Source organism: Mycteria americana, chromosome 2, assembly GCF_035582795.1.
Source record: "Mycteria americana isolate JAX WOST 10 ecotype Jacksonville Zoo and Gardens chromosome 2, USCA_MyAme_1.0, whole genome shotgun sequence".
In the NCBI taxonomy this organism is placed as follows: Eukaryota; Metazoa; Chordata; class Aves; order Ciconiiformes; family Ciconiidae; genus Mycteria; species Mycteria americana.
Genome location: NC_134366.1, coordinates 92,239,927 through 92,258,433, shown reverse-complemented (window position 1 = coordinate 92,258,433; position 18,507 = coordinate 92,239,927). Strand labels below are relative to the sequence as shown.

Genomic DNA, 18,507 nt, shown 5'->3' with positions numbered 1-18,507 from the left:
ATGAAGTGGCAACTATAACAGGAAGAGCATTTCAGTTCACATTCTCTCTCTGCATCATTGTGTAGGCTTTTTATGAAGCAGATTCAATTAAAGAAAATCTATTTCATCTTTCACTAGCGAAAGGCTCTTTGAAGCATCAGTGACCCCAATAAGATTATATAGGGCTGTCAACAGCCACTTCTCATTTGCAAACAGCCACTTCCAAGTTGAAAACCAGTTTTGAAAATGCACAGGGGAGCTGACTCAGATGCAGTATGTAGGTTAGCACAAACTGGACTCTTACTCTAGATCTCCCTATACGTGCTCCACCAATGTTAGTCTTCATAGTTCCTCAGCACATAAAATAAAGTATGAGGAGAGTGCTACCCGTATGTCCTTCCCCAGGTCTTTGATGTGTAAGCATTAAGTATTCACACTAACTTAGCAGCAGTAGGAGTCTACAATAACTTGAATGTTGGTGAGAACAAGATTTACTCCTGTAGACATTATTACCCTGTTTTTTGCCCAGTAATTCCCAGTAAAATGCCTCAGTGACTTAGGAACTCGATTTGTTCATCAAACTGCAATCATAATAATCCATTTAAAATACTCCTATGCACTGTTTGTTGCATTACTAGGTAGTAGGACAGAAGGCAACTGAAAGCATATTTGAACAAGAGCAAACAATTACCTGTCTCTTTGAAGATTTTTTCATCAGGTGGGACCACCGAGCAGAGGCTGTTCAGGACCAGTGTACCCAATTTCAGAGCATTTTTCTCCGAACTCTTGTAGTAGTCCAAAGAATTGTGCGTCAAAACAAACCAACGCTTCTTTAGTTTCAATGAAGACATCTTTGGGTTGTTCTTTACTTCCTTGTGTAGCCATCCTGTTAAAGACACAGTTTGAATCACACTTTTTTGTTAAACAGAGCTGGACAAAATTACGTTGTTAAAAGTTAGTTGTATACTTTCGACAACAACAAAAATATGATGCGAATTGTTTAGCCACATAGCAAACAACTTTGAGTAAAATTCTCAAACAATGAAATGATGAAGATATAATAAAGTTAATATGAAAACTTCTCAACTTTGGTGTTTACCTGGAAAAATTCTTTTGTCAACTTACAGAAATGCTTTTGTCATCATTACAGTGTTTTCTTACATGGCATAGCAGGAGTATAATTACAGCTGTATTAATTTGTGAGTAAACTCCACCGTACAAAGATGAGGCTCCAACACTGCCATGCAATGTTAGCATATTACTCAGATTGTATTGTGGGAACAATCTCTTCAAAGCTTAATGGATGTTAATTACTTTGTTTCTGCCCCACTCAGTTCTTACCCCTCACAATGAATTCTTGCCCCTCCACTCTAGTGTCCCCCTTCGACCTTTGGAGCAGGGTTATCCAGTGATGCATCTCTTCAGGAGTGTCAGCATTACAGTGAAGAACACGATTAGCAGTGATGATCACGAATGAATTGGGTCTATGAAAATAAATGAAGATGGAAAAAGCCTTTACAATCAACATAGGTACTGTTTACCTCACTCACCATAACCATAAACACTGTCCATTGTTTGCATTTTCTGTTCAGACAAATACTGTCCACCTCTAAAGCATTTATTTCAACACCACTAAACCTAAAAAAAAAAAAAAAAAATTAACCATTTGAAAAGACTCAATTATGTTGGATTCACACCAAAATGCTAGGGCTCTGAATGGTGGGAAAGTTTACATTAAATTGCAACTTGTCTTATCTCAGAATAAATCTATGGTGAGAAAAACCTCCAATCTTTAATCAGCTTTGGATGTGAATCAGAACTCTATTTCAGGGTCAGATCTATTTAGAGTGTCTGCTTCAGTAGTTACATTAGCTAAAACCAATTACAATTTACAAAGGTCTATAGTGAAGCAGCATGTGAACACAGATTCCTTTATTTTTAATGCAGTGCAACCCAATTCGCAGAGAGTGCAATCTATTTTTAATGAGAGTCTGGCTTTTACCCAATGCTACACCAGGGTTCACTGAAGCATGAAGAATTAGCCCAAGTGAACTGTGCTGATGGCTCTCTGGATTAGAGAGGCAGGTTTTTCAGTCTACAAACGCTTGCTTTAACTCTTTACCATTAATTTTTTCATCCTGGAACACACACAGTTTTTAAGAACTGTATCAGATGTAGAAAATGGGAACGATGCAGTCTGGGCCACCCCATGCACGAGAAGGTTATGGGCCTTCCTTTTACGGTTCTTGCAAGAAGGTAACTAGGTAGAAATTAGAACCAATCAAAAAATTGTTTATGGGGATGGAGAGGTTCACCCAAATATGATACCATTCTCCAAAAATGGTGTGTGCCATGTAAAAGCTAGATGGATGCCAGGATAAAAAAAAAAAAGTAAATAAAATTATTAGGAGGAAAAATTAGAAAACTGTGTGAAGGGAGGTTACAGTAAATCAAGTAACATGAGAAGTGTGTAAGTTATCTTAAAAGTTAAAGAAGAGTTACCTACAGCTAGTGCTCACCAGTGCCATAGAAGGGGGTAAAGGAGCGATCAGATTCCAACGTTTTGGTCACACTCACTGGGGTGCTGAAGTGCTACACTATTCAGGAAGAGTGGTGGATGAGGAAAGAAGTGGGCATGTGAACCGAACAGAAGAATTTCGTTGACCATGTTTTAAAATGTGTGAAGAGGAGGCAGCTTTAGACCGAGCTACATGAAGCACACTCTAGAAAGCTGGATAATGGGACATACAGGACACAAGCTATAGATGAGCTGTAGCAAAAGAACTGAAAAAGGAGAGCGCTAAGGTATAAACTAAGGTAGATCACGCTATCAAGCAGGAGGCTATGATCAACAGTAGCCAACCTTCCAGGCTCCCCTCTCCTCCTCCTCAGTTTAGGAAAATAATGGAAGCCCCATTCTTGGGATTCTTTCTGAATACAGATTCAAAGGGCTCTCTGCTGAGCTTCTCTCTTTTGACCTTGCAGTAGTGGGTTCATATGTGTCAAGATAAAAATAATCTATTGCTTGTATTAGTCAAATTTGTTTCTTAATTGAAAAACCTTCCATCACTGATTTAGACTCAGAGAATTAAAAAAAAAAAAATTAGAAGAAAAAAAAATCTGTGTGCAAAATGCTTACAGGAGAAATGCCTTTCTAATGTAAAAGTTTGAAAGCTCTGGACATTTGTGTTGTGTTGTTTAGGGAACCTGGGCTTATAATCACAGTTACTTGTGGTATCAGTGTCTTGGCAGGCCAAGGACAAAGCAGTAACTTAAACCCAGCTGTTTCACACATGTGCAATAAGGAGACTGGAATGAACTCCTACAGTACAAATAATACCTCACAGTCAGTAACCTTATAACCAGAGTCATAGCCTGAACCCAGATTACTTTTCATCTCCCAAAACACTGTTACTTGTTCAAGAACTAAAAATATCCCGATGGTTGTTTTTTAGTTTTTCCCACATTGTCTTATTTGTTATAAGACATTTTTATTCTGAGAAATAATTCTCATCCCTGTAGAATACAACATTCTTGCATGAGAAGCTGAACAGAAAAATGTCCAAATTAATTTTTCTGCCTACTATATTGCTAAAGCACTCAAAAATAAGCTGCTGTTTTTCAGGAGCATTACTTGTATAAACGAATGAAATACTTAATCTACGTTTGGATCACTTTAGTAGCTGAACAGTTCATATATGAAGCAGCATCAGGGAAGTCAGTGAAGCCCCCACAAAACCCACCGCCATTCCTATTCCATGTTTTAACATGTGGTGTTTAGTACTATGAAAAGGGAGACAATAATGAATCACTTTAATGCATGGTTGGTCAGTAAAATATAGAAACTAAAGTATAAAGCATTCGATTTTGGCTAGAGAAAGGAGAAAAAGAAAGTCACCAGGGATGGTTCTGACTTACCTATCTGGATTGTCAGCAGCACAGACAGAATCAATTAGTCCTACATCGAGTGTACCCTATAAACAAATATCCAGTCAGAAGAGGAGGAAGACATTTACTATTACATTACTCACAGTAGTCTCCTCAGAGACAGGCGACAGGAGCAGCAGCTTTGATCACGCAAAATGAACTGCAGATTTGGGCATCAGTTTCTCTTAACCATTAAAACTGCTGAGGGGAAAACTAAGAGACTCAGATAAACAGATCCAATACAAGATTATCTCTAGTTGAGCTGGAGGCAGCTCAAAAACTGCTCTTATTTTTCTATGCTTCCAAACCTGCTTGAATTTTTCACCTAAAAGTGCCATCCCAATATAAATGGCATCCTCTCAGAATGAACTTCTGAAGCCATTAAGCAGAAGTTTTTATTTCCCTTTGCTTGATATTAGGTTCCAAATTTATCCCACTTATTCCCAGTGTATGTTGTACAGAATGATAAATGCAGGACCAGAGAAATCTCAAATTTTCTACTCCTGGGTTTTTAACTTACTCATTAACTGTATCTTTGCAAAACTTGAAACTCAAGCGTACACTGTGGTGTGATAGGGAACTGGACCAGAAAAAAACACCCTCAAAACCAACACTCATTTTTCATCAAGGTGAATGATGGGAGAGGAATCAGAAGTCAGACTCTCCTCTCGTATAGCTACAGGGTCAAGGACATGGAGCTTCTAGCCAGTGTCACAGCTACCACTGCATTTAAGGAAACCCAGGTTGTGACTCTCAGAAGCTGTGGCCACCACAGTGCTCCTTGTTTTCTAAAAAATACTTGCTTTGACAAGTTCTTCAGATTTAGACTTACCACAGCATTCTGTGGATTTGCCTGCTCATCATGCATCTCTCGGATCTCTTGCTCTGTGGACGCATGGACTTGACTCAGTACGCTAAACCACTGGCTGTGGAGAGAAAGGCAGCAGTGTAAGTAAAATGTTGCTTCTGCACAAGCCTTTTGTCACCTTTGTTCTGCAGAGATCTAGCAGGTTCTGCAGGTTTTTGAAATTGCTTAAGATTCCTTTTGTCAACATGCATAAAAGCAGCAAGGCTTTATGTCAGTTCAAGTAGTACAGGGTACAAACAAGCCCCTCCAGATCTCCCATCCAAGCTCATGTCATACCCTTCTTCCTAAAGACAAATACCTTGTACAAAAAGTGGCATCTCTGAAAAACTGGCAGTAAGCACACTGAAACATCTGAGTACTTAGAGAGCATTTATAACACATTCCACACATTTCATCTGGAAAAAAATACATTACTAGCTACACACAAAGCCTGTAATGGGAAACCCCACGTTCAGATTATAAATTCTGCTGCACTGATAGCGTGACCGGGAATAGTTTCTTACAATGATACTTCTGCAAAGACCACCCAAGTCCATCAAGTCCTCTGCAGAAGCACAACTGAGAGGGGAAAAAGAATAAAAACCCCAAGCAAATACCTCTACATTTTTTGTTCCCTATGGAGCATTGGAAAATCCAGCTGCTGGAAGGACCAGTGAAGTTGAACCAGAGCCAATTTGTGCCACTCCAGTAGCCTTGTATATATCCACAACAGGAAAACCGGCAGAGAGGTTTCCAGTACTTCGGCCCCTAGTGCTGAGCAACAATTGCAGAAGGATTTTATTCCAACCACACCTTCTGCTTCTGGGAAATCTCTACCCTCCTGGCACTTGTATATGATAAAGCTCAACTGCTCTAAGCAATCCCACTGAAATCTGAGGGCAGAGCTTGGCCTGTTCGGCAGGTTCCTGAATGCCATTCTTTGAGATATGAATTTGCCATTCTAATGAAAACCACCTGGGGCCAAGTTTTCAGAGGGCTCAAAAGCCCAGCCTTTAAAACAGACTCCTCACTTTTCTGCAGAGGCTTCTCCACCACCACCAGGTTGAGGAAACAAATGCAAAACTACTTGCTTTAAATATAAAGCTATCTTTTCTGCAAGTGCTTATAGTGACAGAATTGATGCCTATGACACTGAAGTGCTGCCTCCTTAACTCCAGCACTCAGAAGCCAACTGTTCCCCATAATTTGGATATCTGGAAACCGAACTGCCAAAATAGCTTGAGAAAACCTGTGTAGTCCGTCAAACGGTACCATTGCTGCCATATCCTAAATCCTTTCTAACAGCTTATGCTTTCATTAGAAACAATGCAAGGCATGAAGAAAACCAAAGATTTAGAGTGCCTGACAATAAAGAAGATGAGAACATATTTAGTTCTGATTCCTTTGTTAAGACTCAGAGATACCCAGAGAGAGGTTGTGCTTAACACTTACTTTGCTGGATGTAAGACAAGGTCACTGAAAACCCCTCAAAACGAGGGAAGGGTCATCTAAAGAGAAGGAACCATCAGCTGAAGAAAACTAAACCCCATCTACCAAAAGATTCCCACAAATTAAATTCAGCTTCCCTTTTTGGGTTCAGGAATTGCAAATGTATTTAAATGTCAATCTTCTATTTAAAAACAAAAAAAGCCTTCATAGCACTGTTATACACAGTTAGTAATAATTTCTTATTGGATTTTAAAGAACAATTCAGAGTTTTCAGAATTTCATGTAATCTTTCTGTAAACAATGAAAAAGAAATTAATTGTGGCACTTTGCAAAAGACAAAGGCAGATTTTACTCTCCTTTTGATTTCTTCCCTCTCAGGACCTCCTTTGGTTTTCAGCTGAGTCCTAGAACCCAGGGACAGGGAAAAAGACAGACTAGGGGTTTGAAAGGAATAAACCCTCAGCAATGGCTGCCCACTGAAGCACTACTTCTTTCCTCAAGTACACTTCCATGATCAAAATAGTAATTCCTCTTTTGGGGGGCATGTCAGGTTTCTCTTGCTTCTTCCCGTCATTTGCACAGAAAGCAACCTCGCATCATGATCTAGCCCATGTACAAAATATTTTTTTTCAATAGCAAATCCAGAACCAACACAGTCCAATAATTTTGTACTTCACTTTTAAAAATGCCAAACATTAACGAAGCTTTTTCTTAAGCCCATCTGCAAATCCTTACACATCTCCCTCATTAAAGTTTTCTCGGATGACTGAGAAAAAAGAAACATGAAATACACTGGTAAGAAGTATTTAATCTGGATGGTGTGTTATGAGTACTGTACACAACAATAGTGTATAGTGTCTCCTCCTCCACGTTTAAGAAAAAAATGAGAGAGATGCATGACAACAGACAAGTCTTTATGCTGATAATTTCTTATTGGCCCCTAGGGCATGCACACAAGTCTAACACAAGAGACTTTAGCTAAGCCTTCATTTTAAAATATACTCACATCACACAAGAATCTTAACAATAAGTACTGAAAAGCTCATACTTATTTCAAGGGTAATTTTAAGGATGCCTAAAAAATGAAGAATGAGTCTGCATTGTAAGCATTGCTAAATTTATACTCAGGGTTCTGTGATACAGGAAGATATTATACCTTTAAAAAGAATGGAATACGAAGCAACTTTCAAGGCTTCAGAGCAAAACTAGCTCAAGTGATGTTGACATAGGCATCCTGTATTCTGGCCTTGGGGCAGCAAGGCAGTGGGTAATAAGCCTTGATTACTAAGTTCACTTTATTTAAATGCAAACATATTATTATCTCATATGAACTGTAGTGTGGGGATTTTTTTTTTAAAAAGATGTACTACAACTGATCTGACAAGTCAAGCTCGCTCCTCACCTACCACTCTCCCCTTACAGTCTGATATGGATCCTTTAGCAGCAAAAGCAAGACCCTTTTTAAATCAGCAGAAAGGGAAACACTCTGTTGCACACTCTTCTTATTAATGAACACACTTTCACTCCAAAACCAGTGACCACATTACAACTTTTATCTGAAAATTTTAGGCTCTGCTTAGGCAAAAAGACCCCAACCCTAAAGAACAGTACTTTTATTTCAGGCAGGTTACAGGGTCTTAAATATTGATATAATCTATGCAGCTAAACACAGCAGGCTAATGCACAAGACAAGCATCAATGGCTGATGACTGCCTCTCTACAGACATACTGTATTTCAGAAAGTTGCTAGTAATAAATGGGTAACAGCCAAGTTCTAGGCAAATTTTCATTGGCAGTCTGACTCTTCCCAGGAATGTTCTGCCACAAGATTTTCTTCTCAGCAGGCCTTCTGAAAAAGTGTTAAATGCAATGTGTTTCGCACAGCCTGAATATTTTGTGACAGTGGGCAAACAAATTAATGACAAGCACAAGTCGGAATGGCATAGAGGTTAAAAAAGGGCAAGGGCAAGGGCAAGGGCAAGGGCAAGGGCAAGGGCAAGGGCAAGGGCAAGAAAGAGCAAGAAAGGGCAAGAAAAAGGCTTGATGATTTTCATACCTTGCATCCTCAGGAGACTCAGCAATTAAGTGGTAGGTCCTATCACCCATTATTAGATCAATACCATTTTCTTTGCCTGTGTTATCAACAATCTCTCTGAAAAGAAGAAAACACCAAGATTGAGCATTAGAGATTGTCAAGACTTTGAAAATTCTGTTCTGCCGAGAGGCTCACAAACTACTGATACTTAAAATAACAGCAGTCAGCCTTAATCAGGTTCATTTGCAAGACTCACAATGTGTTTTATCAGACAGTATTAATTCACCAAACCATAGCTGTTGTGTTTTCTGCCTATATGGTACAAATATTCAAACTACTATGAATGTCACTATACCAAGTTGACTATTCTGTTATTGTTTTAATAAGAACTAAAGAAAAAGCATTATCAAACCTCAAGAGAGGCAAGGATAACTGATTTGAGAAATGGATATATTTCTGAACTGATTGCATACCCAAGTAATTTTTGGAGTGGTAAAAAGAAAGCTCTTGAAGATTAAAAACAAAAAGCAAACAGAACCTGGATTAGTGATTCTGTGTGGTTGTGAGTTAGCATAAAGACAATTCCAAATATGACTTCCAGAAAAAGCTGAGGACTCATCTGCTGAAAAATTACATCTTTCTAATTTGTAGTTTGGACATCTAAGTATCGATATATTAAATAATCATGAACACAAAGCACATGATTTTTAAGGAGTAAGTTAGAGAATTACATCAGGTTTTCCTGAAGCTTAAGAAAGCAACTTGATCTCCTTTTTGTTGGTTTACTGTATTTGTCTGAAGCTTATTATTTCCTTAACTAGCTAGACTTCCTTATCAGCTATACTATTCTCATAAATCTCTATCCTATAAACAATATATACGAGCTCTGCTTATCAGACTCACGAGGACAATTTATCTGCTATTAAAACAAAAAGCTGTAATTCTGTACTGTTTTCTTTAATTTGGCTTCCTTCCCTCCCAATAACAGTGTTCAACAGAATACCTCCCTGTTCTGTGTTTTAAGTGAATCTGCCTAAGATTTATTTAATTTGAATGGGGTCCCTAATATGGAGTGGTGAAATACGTAAGTTGCATGATATGTTAGGAATGCACTCAGTGAATATTAAAGTTACCTAGAAAAGCTATTGCTTATTTCTCATGACATACAGCTCTTTAAATACAAGTACACTTTCTTTTAGCTATTTTATACATGAATAGTCATTGATTGAACCTACAGTTCAAGTTAGGTTCAACAACCTTTACCTGACAACTGTAAAGGTATGTTCAGCAAAGAACTTCTATAGGGCACAGTCAATGAAACAATGTGTTGACAACAAAAAATAAAGGCTTTAAACACATTAGAAAAATATGCTAAATAAATGCTATGGTATATGAGAGAGTCAAATTCAGTTTCAACAAAAAAAGTTGTGGTGGGAACGTCAGTCTCTATTCAGAGATTTACTTGACAGCCAGCAGCCCACTGGTTTTACAAGAACAAGTCAGGAAGCTCACTGAAACTATTTACTTTGTCCTACCTGAAATCAGGCTCAAGCCAGGACTTCCAAAGAAAAGATTAATCTAAGCTTTCAATTTAGTTTAGGTACTCTGTTAACTTAACAAAATAAAATGGATAGTTGCAGATTACAAGGAGCAGAGTGGAAACAAGTGTTACAGCCATTTCTATTTTCCTCTACTTTGGAAGAAAGCTTAGGTACACTTTTATACAGAAATGAGACTACCAATGTTAGCACACTCTAATTTTTAAATTAGTTAGATAATCCCCAAGTTCATAAAGCATACTGACTGTTTAGAAGGAAAAATACCATCCCTTAGAAAACTTTTTTGATGCATGTTTCAGGAAGCATAGAATTTTAAAGATTTAGTTAGCAAGACATAAGTTATTAAGTTAGGTTTAGTAATTCTATTCTTTTTAAATGAATATATGCATTTTAAAGAGTTTTCTACCACTACCACAATTATTTCAAACATTTAAAAAATTGTAAGTGCATACAGAAGATACAGCTTTGACCCATGCTAACTTAAATATATTCAGGGCCTGTTTATTCCACCCTCTCCATTCTAGGTTTGCCTGCAGCTATGGACTTGGCAACATGCCCCAGATTTCCTTGGGAATCATTACAGACTAAGTAGGGCCTCTAGTCTGGGAGAAAGCATAGATGGGTCCATTATAGCAGCAGTTTTCTGAAGTATTTGGCACTGGCTTAGCTCTGGAGGACTCCGTAGACTTAAGAGAGAGCCAAGCAAGGACAACACTTGCTTTCAATACCTTCATCACACACACTCTCATGCTTGCATTCACACAATTTGAAGGCAGGGCACTCAACATCTTCCCAGATTAAACCCCAAGAAGTATTTAGGAGGAACTATGGCTAACATATAAACACATATAAACCTACTTGGCTGTTCGGACATCAATGGCACCCTTTAGCTTTTCTTCACTGTCATTTTCAAAGTACATCAACCTGGACTGTCTGAGAACAAACCATCGTTTCTTCCAGTTCCTTCTGGAAAGCGTAGATGATCCACCCCCCTTTTTGTGAAGCCAACCCTGCTTAAGTGCTTCCTGCTTGGAACGAAACCACAGGAAGGTCTCATCTTTCAGGACACACCAGCGTCGCTTCCATGTGTTTATTAAGCCACCTGGCAAGAGAGACAGATGTGGGCTTATACATAGTTAAGACAAACAATTATATTATACAACTGAAGCTGTGACCAAACCAACGCTGGAAGACGCTGACCAACTTAAATTGAGTCTCTGCTGTAAGCCAAAGATCTCATTTTTGCATATCCTTAAGGCCATCAATATTGTTGGCAATCTAAAGACCCTTAAATTATAAATTACAATAAATCTCTATATAACAAAAACATATATGTAACATACATATAATTATATATACTTATACATATCATAGATATAATAAATAATAAATTATTAAAAAGTCTTATTGCATATGAGAATCAGATCTTTAACACTGTTTCCAATGTATCTCAATGATCATCTAAGAAAAGTTTAGTGTTAAAATCTTTCCTCTCTCCAGGTTATTAGGAGGTAAAAATGTTCAACTCAAAACCACGAAACCTGGAAAAGCTATACTCAGAGTAGGAAATATACCAGTGTGAGCTCAGTCATACCGAAGTGTGGCTATACTGTCTCAACTTCTTGTGAGTTTTGTTACAGTAGACAATACACCTTGTACTGTACCTACATCACAGTCATAAAAACCTTGATCAAACCAATATACTCCTGTCATTCCACAAAAACTTATTGCTAACTATGTCAGAAAGTAAAAGCCATGCTAGTGATGACTGCATTATTTTTCACACAGACACTCTATGCACACATTCATCACTGTTCCTATTCCAGGAAAATAAGTTATGCTACAGTGATGGGTATCATACAAGGATTCATCTAGATTATAATTTACTATCAATCATCAGAAGATAAAACCAAGAATCTTAACCAGAGAACTCCTGTGTATATTCTTTCAGAGTCTCTCATGCCCCTTGGCTACACATATCCTTCTTTGTGTCTTTCGGATCCAAAATGAAAGTCAACTGAGGTCACTAAAACTGGTCTGCAATGCAGAATGCTGTCTATGTTACAAGGTTTTGGGAGCAGGAATCAGCTTTCCTCAAAATTTGGTACAATCTGACTTTGTGAGTTATTTGGCTATATTTATACTGGATACTCCATTGTTTACGAGCCAGCAAAGATGTAAAATGAAACAGAGGCAGCCCAAAATATTGATGTTCCTTTGCAGAGGGGAAAACACTGCTAGATATAAGCCACTGCAAGTAACTTAATTTGAGAGCAGCTCAAATTAAGTTAAGTTACTTTTCCATCACCCTTTGAAAAATAAGAAAATGGCTTAACTCTACAGGAATTGGAGTGCAAGGTATAATAAACATTTCCAGTTATTTTGTATATTTAGCGAATTCTGATTCACCCAGTACCTTTCATGTACAGAAAGCTGTGAAAGTAGGGCAGGCTGACACAGCTATAGACTGAATCCCTCCGGTAGGAAAGTTCATCATCTGTATCAAACCTGGAGTCAAAATCTTCTTCGCTGTCTTCGAACTACAGAAGAAAGGAAATAAAGGTGAAACGATCTCTCAGGAAAGAGTTTAGATAAAATTGGTTTAGAAGCCTTCAACTAAAACATTTTATGATGTATTGAAAGAATATGATTCCTCACTGGTTTTTGTCCAGCTAACAAAGGAAGGAGTACATCTTAGTAAGTTGCAGCTTGAACTGTTTGATTACACACTAGCCCTAATGTCATGTAAAAAATCTATGAAACAGCTTTGTAGCTGCTCAGGAAAGTTATCCCTTTGCAAGAGTATGGCCTGGGTATGCTACCTTGTGCTACCTCCCTCCACCATTGAAGTGCTGTGGGTAACAGTTTAGAGAATTCTTGGAAAAGAAACATATTCCACAAGCTGTGGTAATAGCTTTCCTCCACCCTCGCCTCAAATAATCAGAATTTCTCTTCTGTATCTGACACACACCCAGCGTCATGCAACAGGAAGGGGTCCTCAACAGAGACAGCTAAAAGCACTCTCCTTTTAGGCAAGAACTGTCAACTTATCCCAACAACCGTGATGGCTCTTTGACTGGTTTCCATTACCTCAACTGTAATAGATATTTTAATGTTAACATTTTCCTTCCAAATAGTCAGTGTTGCTGAAATACTTTTTCGCTTTCGCAGCCACACAGTCTCACAGAAGTATTCTGTGAGTGGTTGAGGAAATCATATTCTTCCAAAAATACTTGTCAGAGTGAAGCCCTCAGTATACTCAGTAAACAGCACTGAAAAAGAGCTCTTCAGTATGAGTGTCTGCCTCACTAATTCTAATATTTGCCATCATGTGAAATTTAATCTCCAAGTCATCTCAAAATACACCTGGCATTTCAGCAACTTCTGCAAGCAGCTTATTCCATACTGTTGCAACTTGCATGCATAACTGAATCTGTTTTTTCTGAAATCAATTCCCCACCATGCTATCGAAAACACACACACAGAGAAGAATATTGCTTATGAATTGCACCCAAGGCCACGCACTGAGTTCCTCACCAAATAACGTGCAGTTCTGCATTAAAACAGACGGAACCGTATCCTTGCATAAGCCTAGGACTGCAAGCAGCATCTGGGCTGCCTCTACCTCTAATGCACTCACCCCAGTGGCATCTAGATGGCAACAGACAACTATGTCCATATGCAGTCTAAGCAAGTCAAACTACACAACGCAGACATTTGTAAGAACAGCTACAGTGACTCTACGGCTGCAGAGTGGAAAAAAATAACCAGAAAGCACATATCAATTATTAGATAATAAAAACAGTGATACTTACAGAAGACTGAGCTCCTTCAGAGCTAAATCGGTATGCTCCAGAGCTATTGTATGTCCCCACTGAGCATCGGTAGTCCGGTGACCACTGGCTACTGTGCGAATTAGAGAAGGTCACACTGCTACCAGAAGTAATAGCACCATCCTCATAATCGTCTTGGTCGTAATCATAGTCTCCATCGGGAGAAATAAGTTCCACAGAATTCGGGGGTCTACACGATACATTTTCTGGCATGCAGTATGTGGATTCACCACTTGAAGAGTTGTGGAGACTGACTGTATCATGGGTAGGAGGTATAAGCATGGTGTTGCTAGCAGCAGGAATTGTTGGCACCACAGTATCATTCATATAGGGATCCTCTTCTGAGGAATCATCGCTTGTTCTGATGCCACTGGTCCTTTGATCAGAATGGCCATGCTCACTTGGGTTGGGCGAATCCTTAAATGCATCGTCATCAGCTTCAAAGCCCTCATCTACCTCCTCCTCAGGATATGGCTGGCTGAAGTTAAAATTGGGCTTTTCACTGCAGGCATTTCCAGTCTGTTCAGTCAGCTCAGCAGGATACCCATTGCCTACAGAGAGAGACCTCTCAATGTTTCGGACACATTCATCAATCTCATCAAAGTTCAGAGATTCCAGGAACTCCTGGGCTGCTCGACATGCTTCGTCCTCCAGCCGCCGGAGTTCCTCATCTCGAAGCTGCTGCAGCCTCTGTAATGAAGCCTCCGTCAAGGACAGCTCCTGCTGCTTCTTCACGCGCTGCAGGTCTTCAATTTCTTTTTCCAGACGCAGGATTTCTTCTACCTGCCTGCTTTCTTTCTGCTTCTCCACCTCTTGCTTCAGCTCTGCCTCCTTCTGGGCTTTCTGAATGGCTGCCAGTTCCTGCTTCTTTCTTTCTTCTTCAGCCTGCATTCAAAATAAAATTAAAAAAAATAAAATAAAATAAAACCTCCCAGTGCAAAGTTCCTTTTTAAAATTATTTCCAAAGCACTATGCTCCCACCATGCTGTTCATTTAAAAGGACCCTTATTCTTTCATCAGAAAGAAAAGGAAAGAAAAAGAAAAAAGAAAGTATGATTACATTTGCTCGCAGATACTGGAAAGCTCAAGTATGTGCAGAAAGTTCAATCTTTGCCAGAAATTAAATGAAGCATGAGGTGAAAGAAATTTCCATGCAAACAACTGTATCAAGTTTCCTTTGGCTTTATCTGCCAACTGCTGTAATAAGTTTAGTTTAAATGCCACAGATGCCTTTTATTTTTTTAATGACTGGGTTGAGATAGTCAAATAAACAGGATGGCTGAAAGCATTAAGAATATCATTTACCTGCTGGGCAAGACGCTCTGCTTCTTGCCTTTGTCTTTCCCTAAAAGTGAGGGAAGAAAACAAGTTAGTAAATCAAGCCCAACATAAGCTCATCACATACCTTCACTAGGGCAATAGCTCAACTTGAGAGATATCATCTGCCTCATGGAAAAGACAGCCAAAAATAAGGTCACCAAGGATATGTTTGTGAATATGAAACTACCATAACGGCCACATGCATCTTTTAGCAAAAGAAGCAAAGGTTTCCAAAATCACTTGCTCAAGAATATCCTGAAACAAACGCTATTCAGAGCAAAACCTAATATGGCACAGACAGGAGAGTGATGGAAACAGCATACTGCACCTTTCTTCCTCCTCTTTTCTTCTTTCCTCCTCTTGTCTCCGCTTCTCCTCTAGTCGCTCCCTGTAAACACGTCGAGCAAGCTGGCCTCGCCGCTGCTTCTGAAGGATTATGGCTGCTTTCTTCAGGCACAGGAACTTCTTCCTTCCGCAGAATGCTCTGTAGTTCTTCTGTATCACAACCACATAGTAGAGAATCTTTCTATACCGCTTTCTGGGAGAAAAAGAAAAACCAAATTTCTAAGGAAACAAGGAACTAACGAGCAGCAGTCACAAGAGGTCTTGCCGTGTTGACCTGCAATGATGAGCCCATGGTAGTAAAACAGTTTATTATTTCTAGCTCTGTGATTGTTTCCCCATTCTTGTTCACATTCTCCTCCCTAGGAGAGGAAAGAGATTCTCTCATTTCTATGACAGTGCTGTTTGTGTCTTCATTAAGGAAATGCACATTACTTGTCTTACATGTTCTTATGCCCCTGACAAGGAGATGCTAAAAGGACAGCTCTGTGTGTGTGCATACATGTGGAGAAAGAATATACATAGATAGTCATCCCACATCTCTGAAAAGAAAGATCATGAACAGCAGGATAGCTCTGTCATTAAAAAAGGAATATAGTTTTTAAATAACATACTGGTCAGAATGTAAGGACAGGACTAATATACACATGAAGAGAAATTACCTCATTATGCAAACAAGTTTCCTTAAACTGTCCTCAACTGATTCGTAGAAAAAGCAGAGAAATAAACAGATGGGATGAGCAACTCCACTTGATACATAATGCATGAAGCCAGGTAAACAAGTGAAACATTAATCTGTTACCTAATGTCATGGTTCTTTAAGAACCAAATTGATTAGTGTTATTTGTTTTCTCTTTTCTTACCGTGACAAAGGAAAAATAAAGCTGAATGTCAGCTGGTAACTTGGGGCCGCCCCACCAGGTGCCATCCAGCTAGAGTTCCTACCATGGATCTAATGCCATGATACAATTATATGGATACTGGCTGACCTCCAAACTTCCATACTGTCCTATTCATTATAATTAAAAAAATTCAAACTCCATTTTGTTTCATTCATGGGTCTGACAAAGATACCAGCTGGTATTTTCAAAAGCCACTTACAGGATTTGGATGCCCAGTCCCTAGGAAAAGTTAAGAATTGTGCCAGAAGGATTTAGCTCCATGACACCCCACCCATTTATTCCGAAGCTTAATTATTAATATTCTCATCTAGTCACTTACCGGGCTGCATAACCTAAGATGTGCGCTCGGATAATCATTGCTGCCTTGGTGACTTCCACCTCTCGCTGTTTCTCCAACTTGTGTTCCAAGGACTCCCGGAGAAACACCTACACAAGAAAACCTCTGGCTTAACAACTTGCAGAGCGCATCATATATAAAGGACAGCCAGGGTGCTGCCGATGTCAGTCTGAGCAGCAAGCCTCAGCTTTGAATTCCCAGACAAACATACCATTTCCTCAACAGAAAAGAAAACAATAAAACATATTCCTCTCAAAAGAAAATACCTGCAGATGATCCTCTAACTTTGGATTTCAGTGGGAAGAGCCTGATTACAGTAATGGAAATTTTAATTAGGAGCAGAGTTTTCTCAAAAGCAACATAATTACTGGATTCATTAAACAGCCTTTCCCGCCAGAGAGTAACACAGGCCAAAGAAGTTGTAGGACTTCGCATGAACTTCCTGATTTGAGGGGCAGAAATACCACCCCAATAATTTAGCTGTTTCACAGTAACATCAAGCTCCACAACCCCTTACAAGCCTCACTGCTTCAAATGACACTGCTATAAGCCTGCAGAAGCAAGCAGAAATGAGAGTGGTTTCATACGTGGGTTGACTCGACTGTTTTCCTGTCGTTACACAGGGAGACAGCTGCCGGGGCCAAACACCCCACCACAGCCGGCCGCCCTCCTGCAGACAGACCATTCCCCTGGCTCTCATCCGAGCGCTCACCTGGGTCACTCGCCCAGACTGCCTAGTGCCTCTTGAGGCAGCTTTAGCACACGGTATTGACATATATTGAGCTAACCCAGCTTATTTTGCCTTAAATGAATGAAACTGCTTCTCCAGCCAAGCACAGGCATGGGGGATGCAGCTTCCCTCTTCCACCTTCCTTGACGTCTGCTCTTCACTGCACACTCGCAAAGAGGTGAGCTACCTGCTGCCAGCACTGTTTCCAGGTCTTCTCAACTCTTCCTTTTTGAAGGCTAAGTCTGCTGGTATCAGCTATAGGTGGCAACAACCTGGCATGCTGCTGGCTAAGACATGAGCAGCTGGAAATAGCTGGAAAAACTATTTGATTATCTGGGATGAGAGCCAGGCTGCACACCACAACATGGCGATGAGGAAAGTGCACAGATAGTGTAGGCTCTGCTAAGGGAGGAGGGCTGCAAAGACGTCTAAAAGCAGGAATGCTTCCTTGAAGTGTTTTGGGTTTTTTCTTGCTGTGAGGAAAAAAATAAAAGAAAAAAAAAAAAGAAAAAAGGAAAAAAAGAAAGAAGAAAAAAGAAGAAAGAAAAGAGAAAAAAAAGAAAAAAAGGAAAAAAGGAAAAAGGAAAAAAGGAAAAAAGAAAAAAGGAGAACAGCAAAAAAGGGGAAAAAAAAGAAAAAAGAAAAAAGAAAAAAGGAAAAAGGAAAAAGAAAAAAGGAAAAAGAAAAAAGGAAAAAAGAAAGAGAAAAGAGAAAAGAGAGAAAAGAGAGAAAAGAGGAAAAAAGGGGGGGGAAAAGGAAAAAAGGAAAAAAGAAAAAAAGAAAAAAGAAAAAAGAAAAAAGAAAAAAAAGATAAATTCAGACTTTTGGGGGTGTTCAAGTAGAAAAAAGGTAGGTTTTCCCTCTGTTTAGGGGAAAAAAAGCCCATCATCAAAGCTAAAGCAGCAGCACTCCTGAGGAGAGGCACAGTTGTGAGTTTTGAATGTCGCTAGGAAGGATCTACATTTTACCACAAATTACCCAACACTACGGAACATAAAAAGTCCCACAGTTCCAGTATCTGAGTTGCACTGGGCAGCTCTTTCTATAGAAAGCTTTTACTCATGGAAAAAGCCTTTTCTTTCACCCAGTGGGCAATCTTTCTTTGCTCTACGCACACTGGCTTTGAAAACCCACCAAAATTCTGCTTCAGAAAGGCATTCAGCTACTTCCTGAACAAAAATGGATGTTAAGCACACATTAAGCCCAGGCTAATGCCTTTTCCTGAGCAGGTGCATTGCAGCTTGAGA

The 18,507-nt window shown here is 39.3% G+C and overlaps 1 protein-coding gene across 1 annotated transcript in view; it reads right to left on the bottom strand.

Moving 5' to 3' along the window:
• MYO10 (myosin X) overlaps window positions 1-18,507 on the bottom strand; it is a 172,657-nt gene that overhangs the window by 13,250 nt on the left and 140,900 nt on the right. Inside the window, exons 22-32 of the mRNA XM_075493997.1 lie at window positions 16,513-16,619; window positions 15,278-15,487; window positions 14,935-14,974; window positions 13,612-14,514; window positions 12,213-12,336; window positions 10,655-10,898; window positions 8,259-8,354; window positions 4,739-4,832; window positions 3,898-3,953; window positions 1,321-1,463; window positions 671-865 (exon numbers count right to left, since the gene is read on the bottom strand). Coding sequence (XP_075350112.1) covers window positions 671-865; window positions 1,321-1,463; window positions 3,898-3,953; window positions 4,739-4,832; window positions 8,259-8,354; window positions 10,655-10,898; window positions 12,213-12,336; window positions 13,612-14,514; window positions 14,935-14,974; window positions 15,278-15,487; window positions 16,513-16,619 — 2,212 coding nt within the window. The remainder of the gene's footprint in view (window positions 1-670; window positions 866-1,320; window positions 1,464-3,897; window positions 3,954-4,738; window positions 4,833-8,258; window positions 8,355-10,654; window positions 10,899-12,212; window positions 12,337-13,611; window positions 14,515-14,934; window positions 14,975-15,277; window positions 15,488-16,512; window positions 16,620-18,507) is intronic.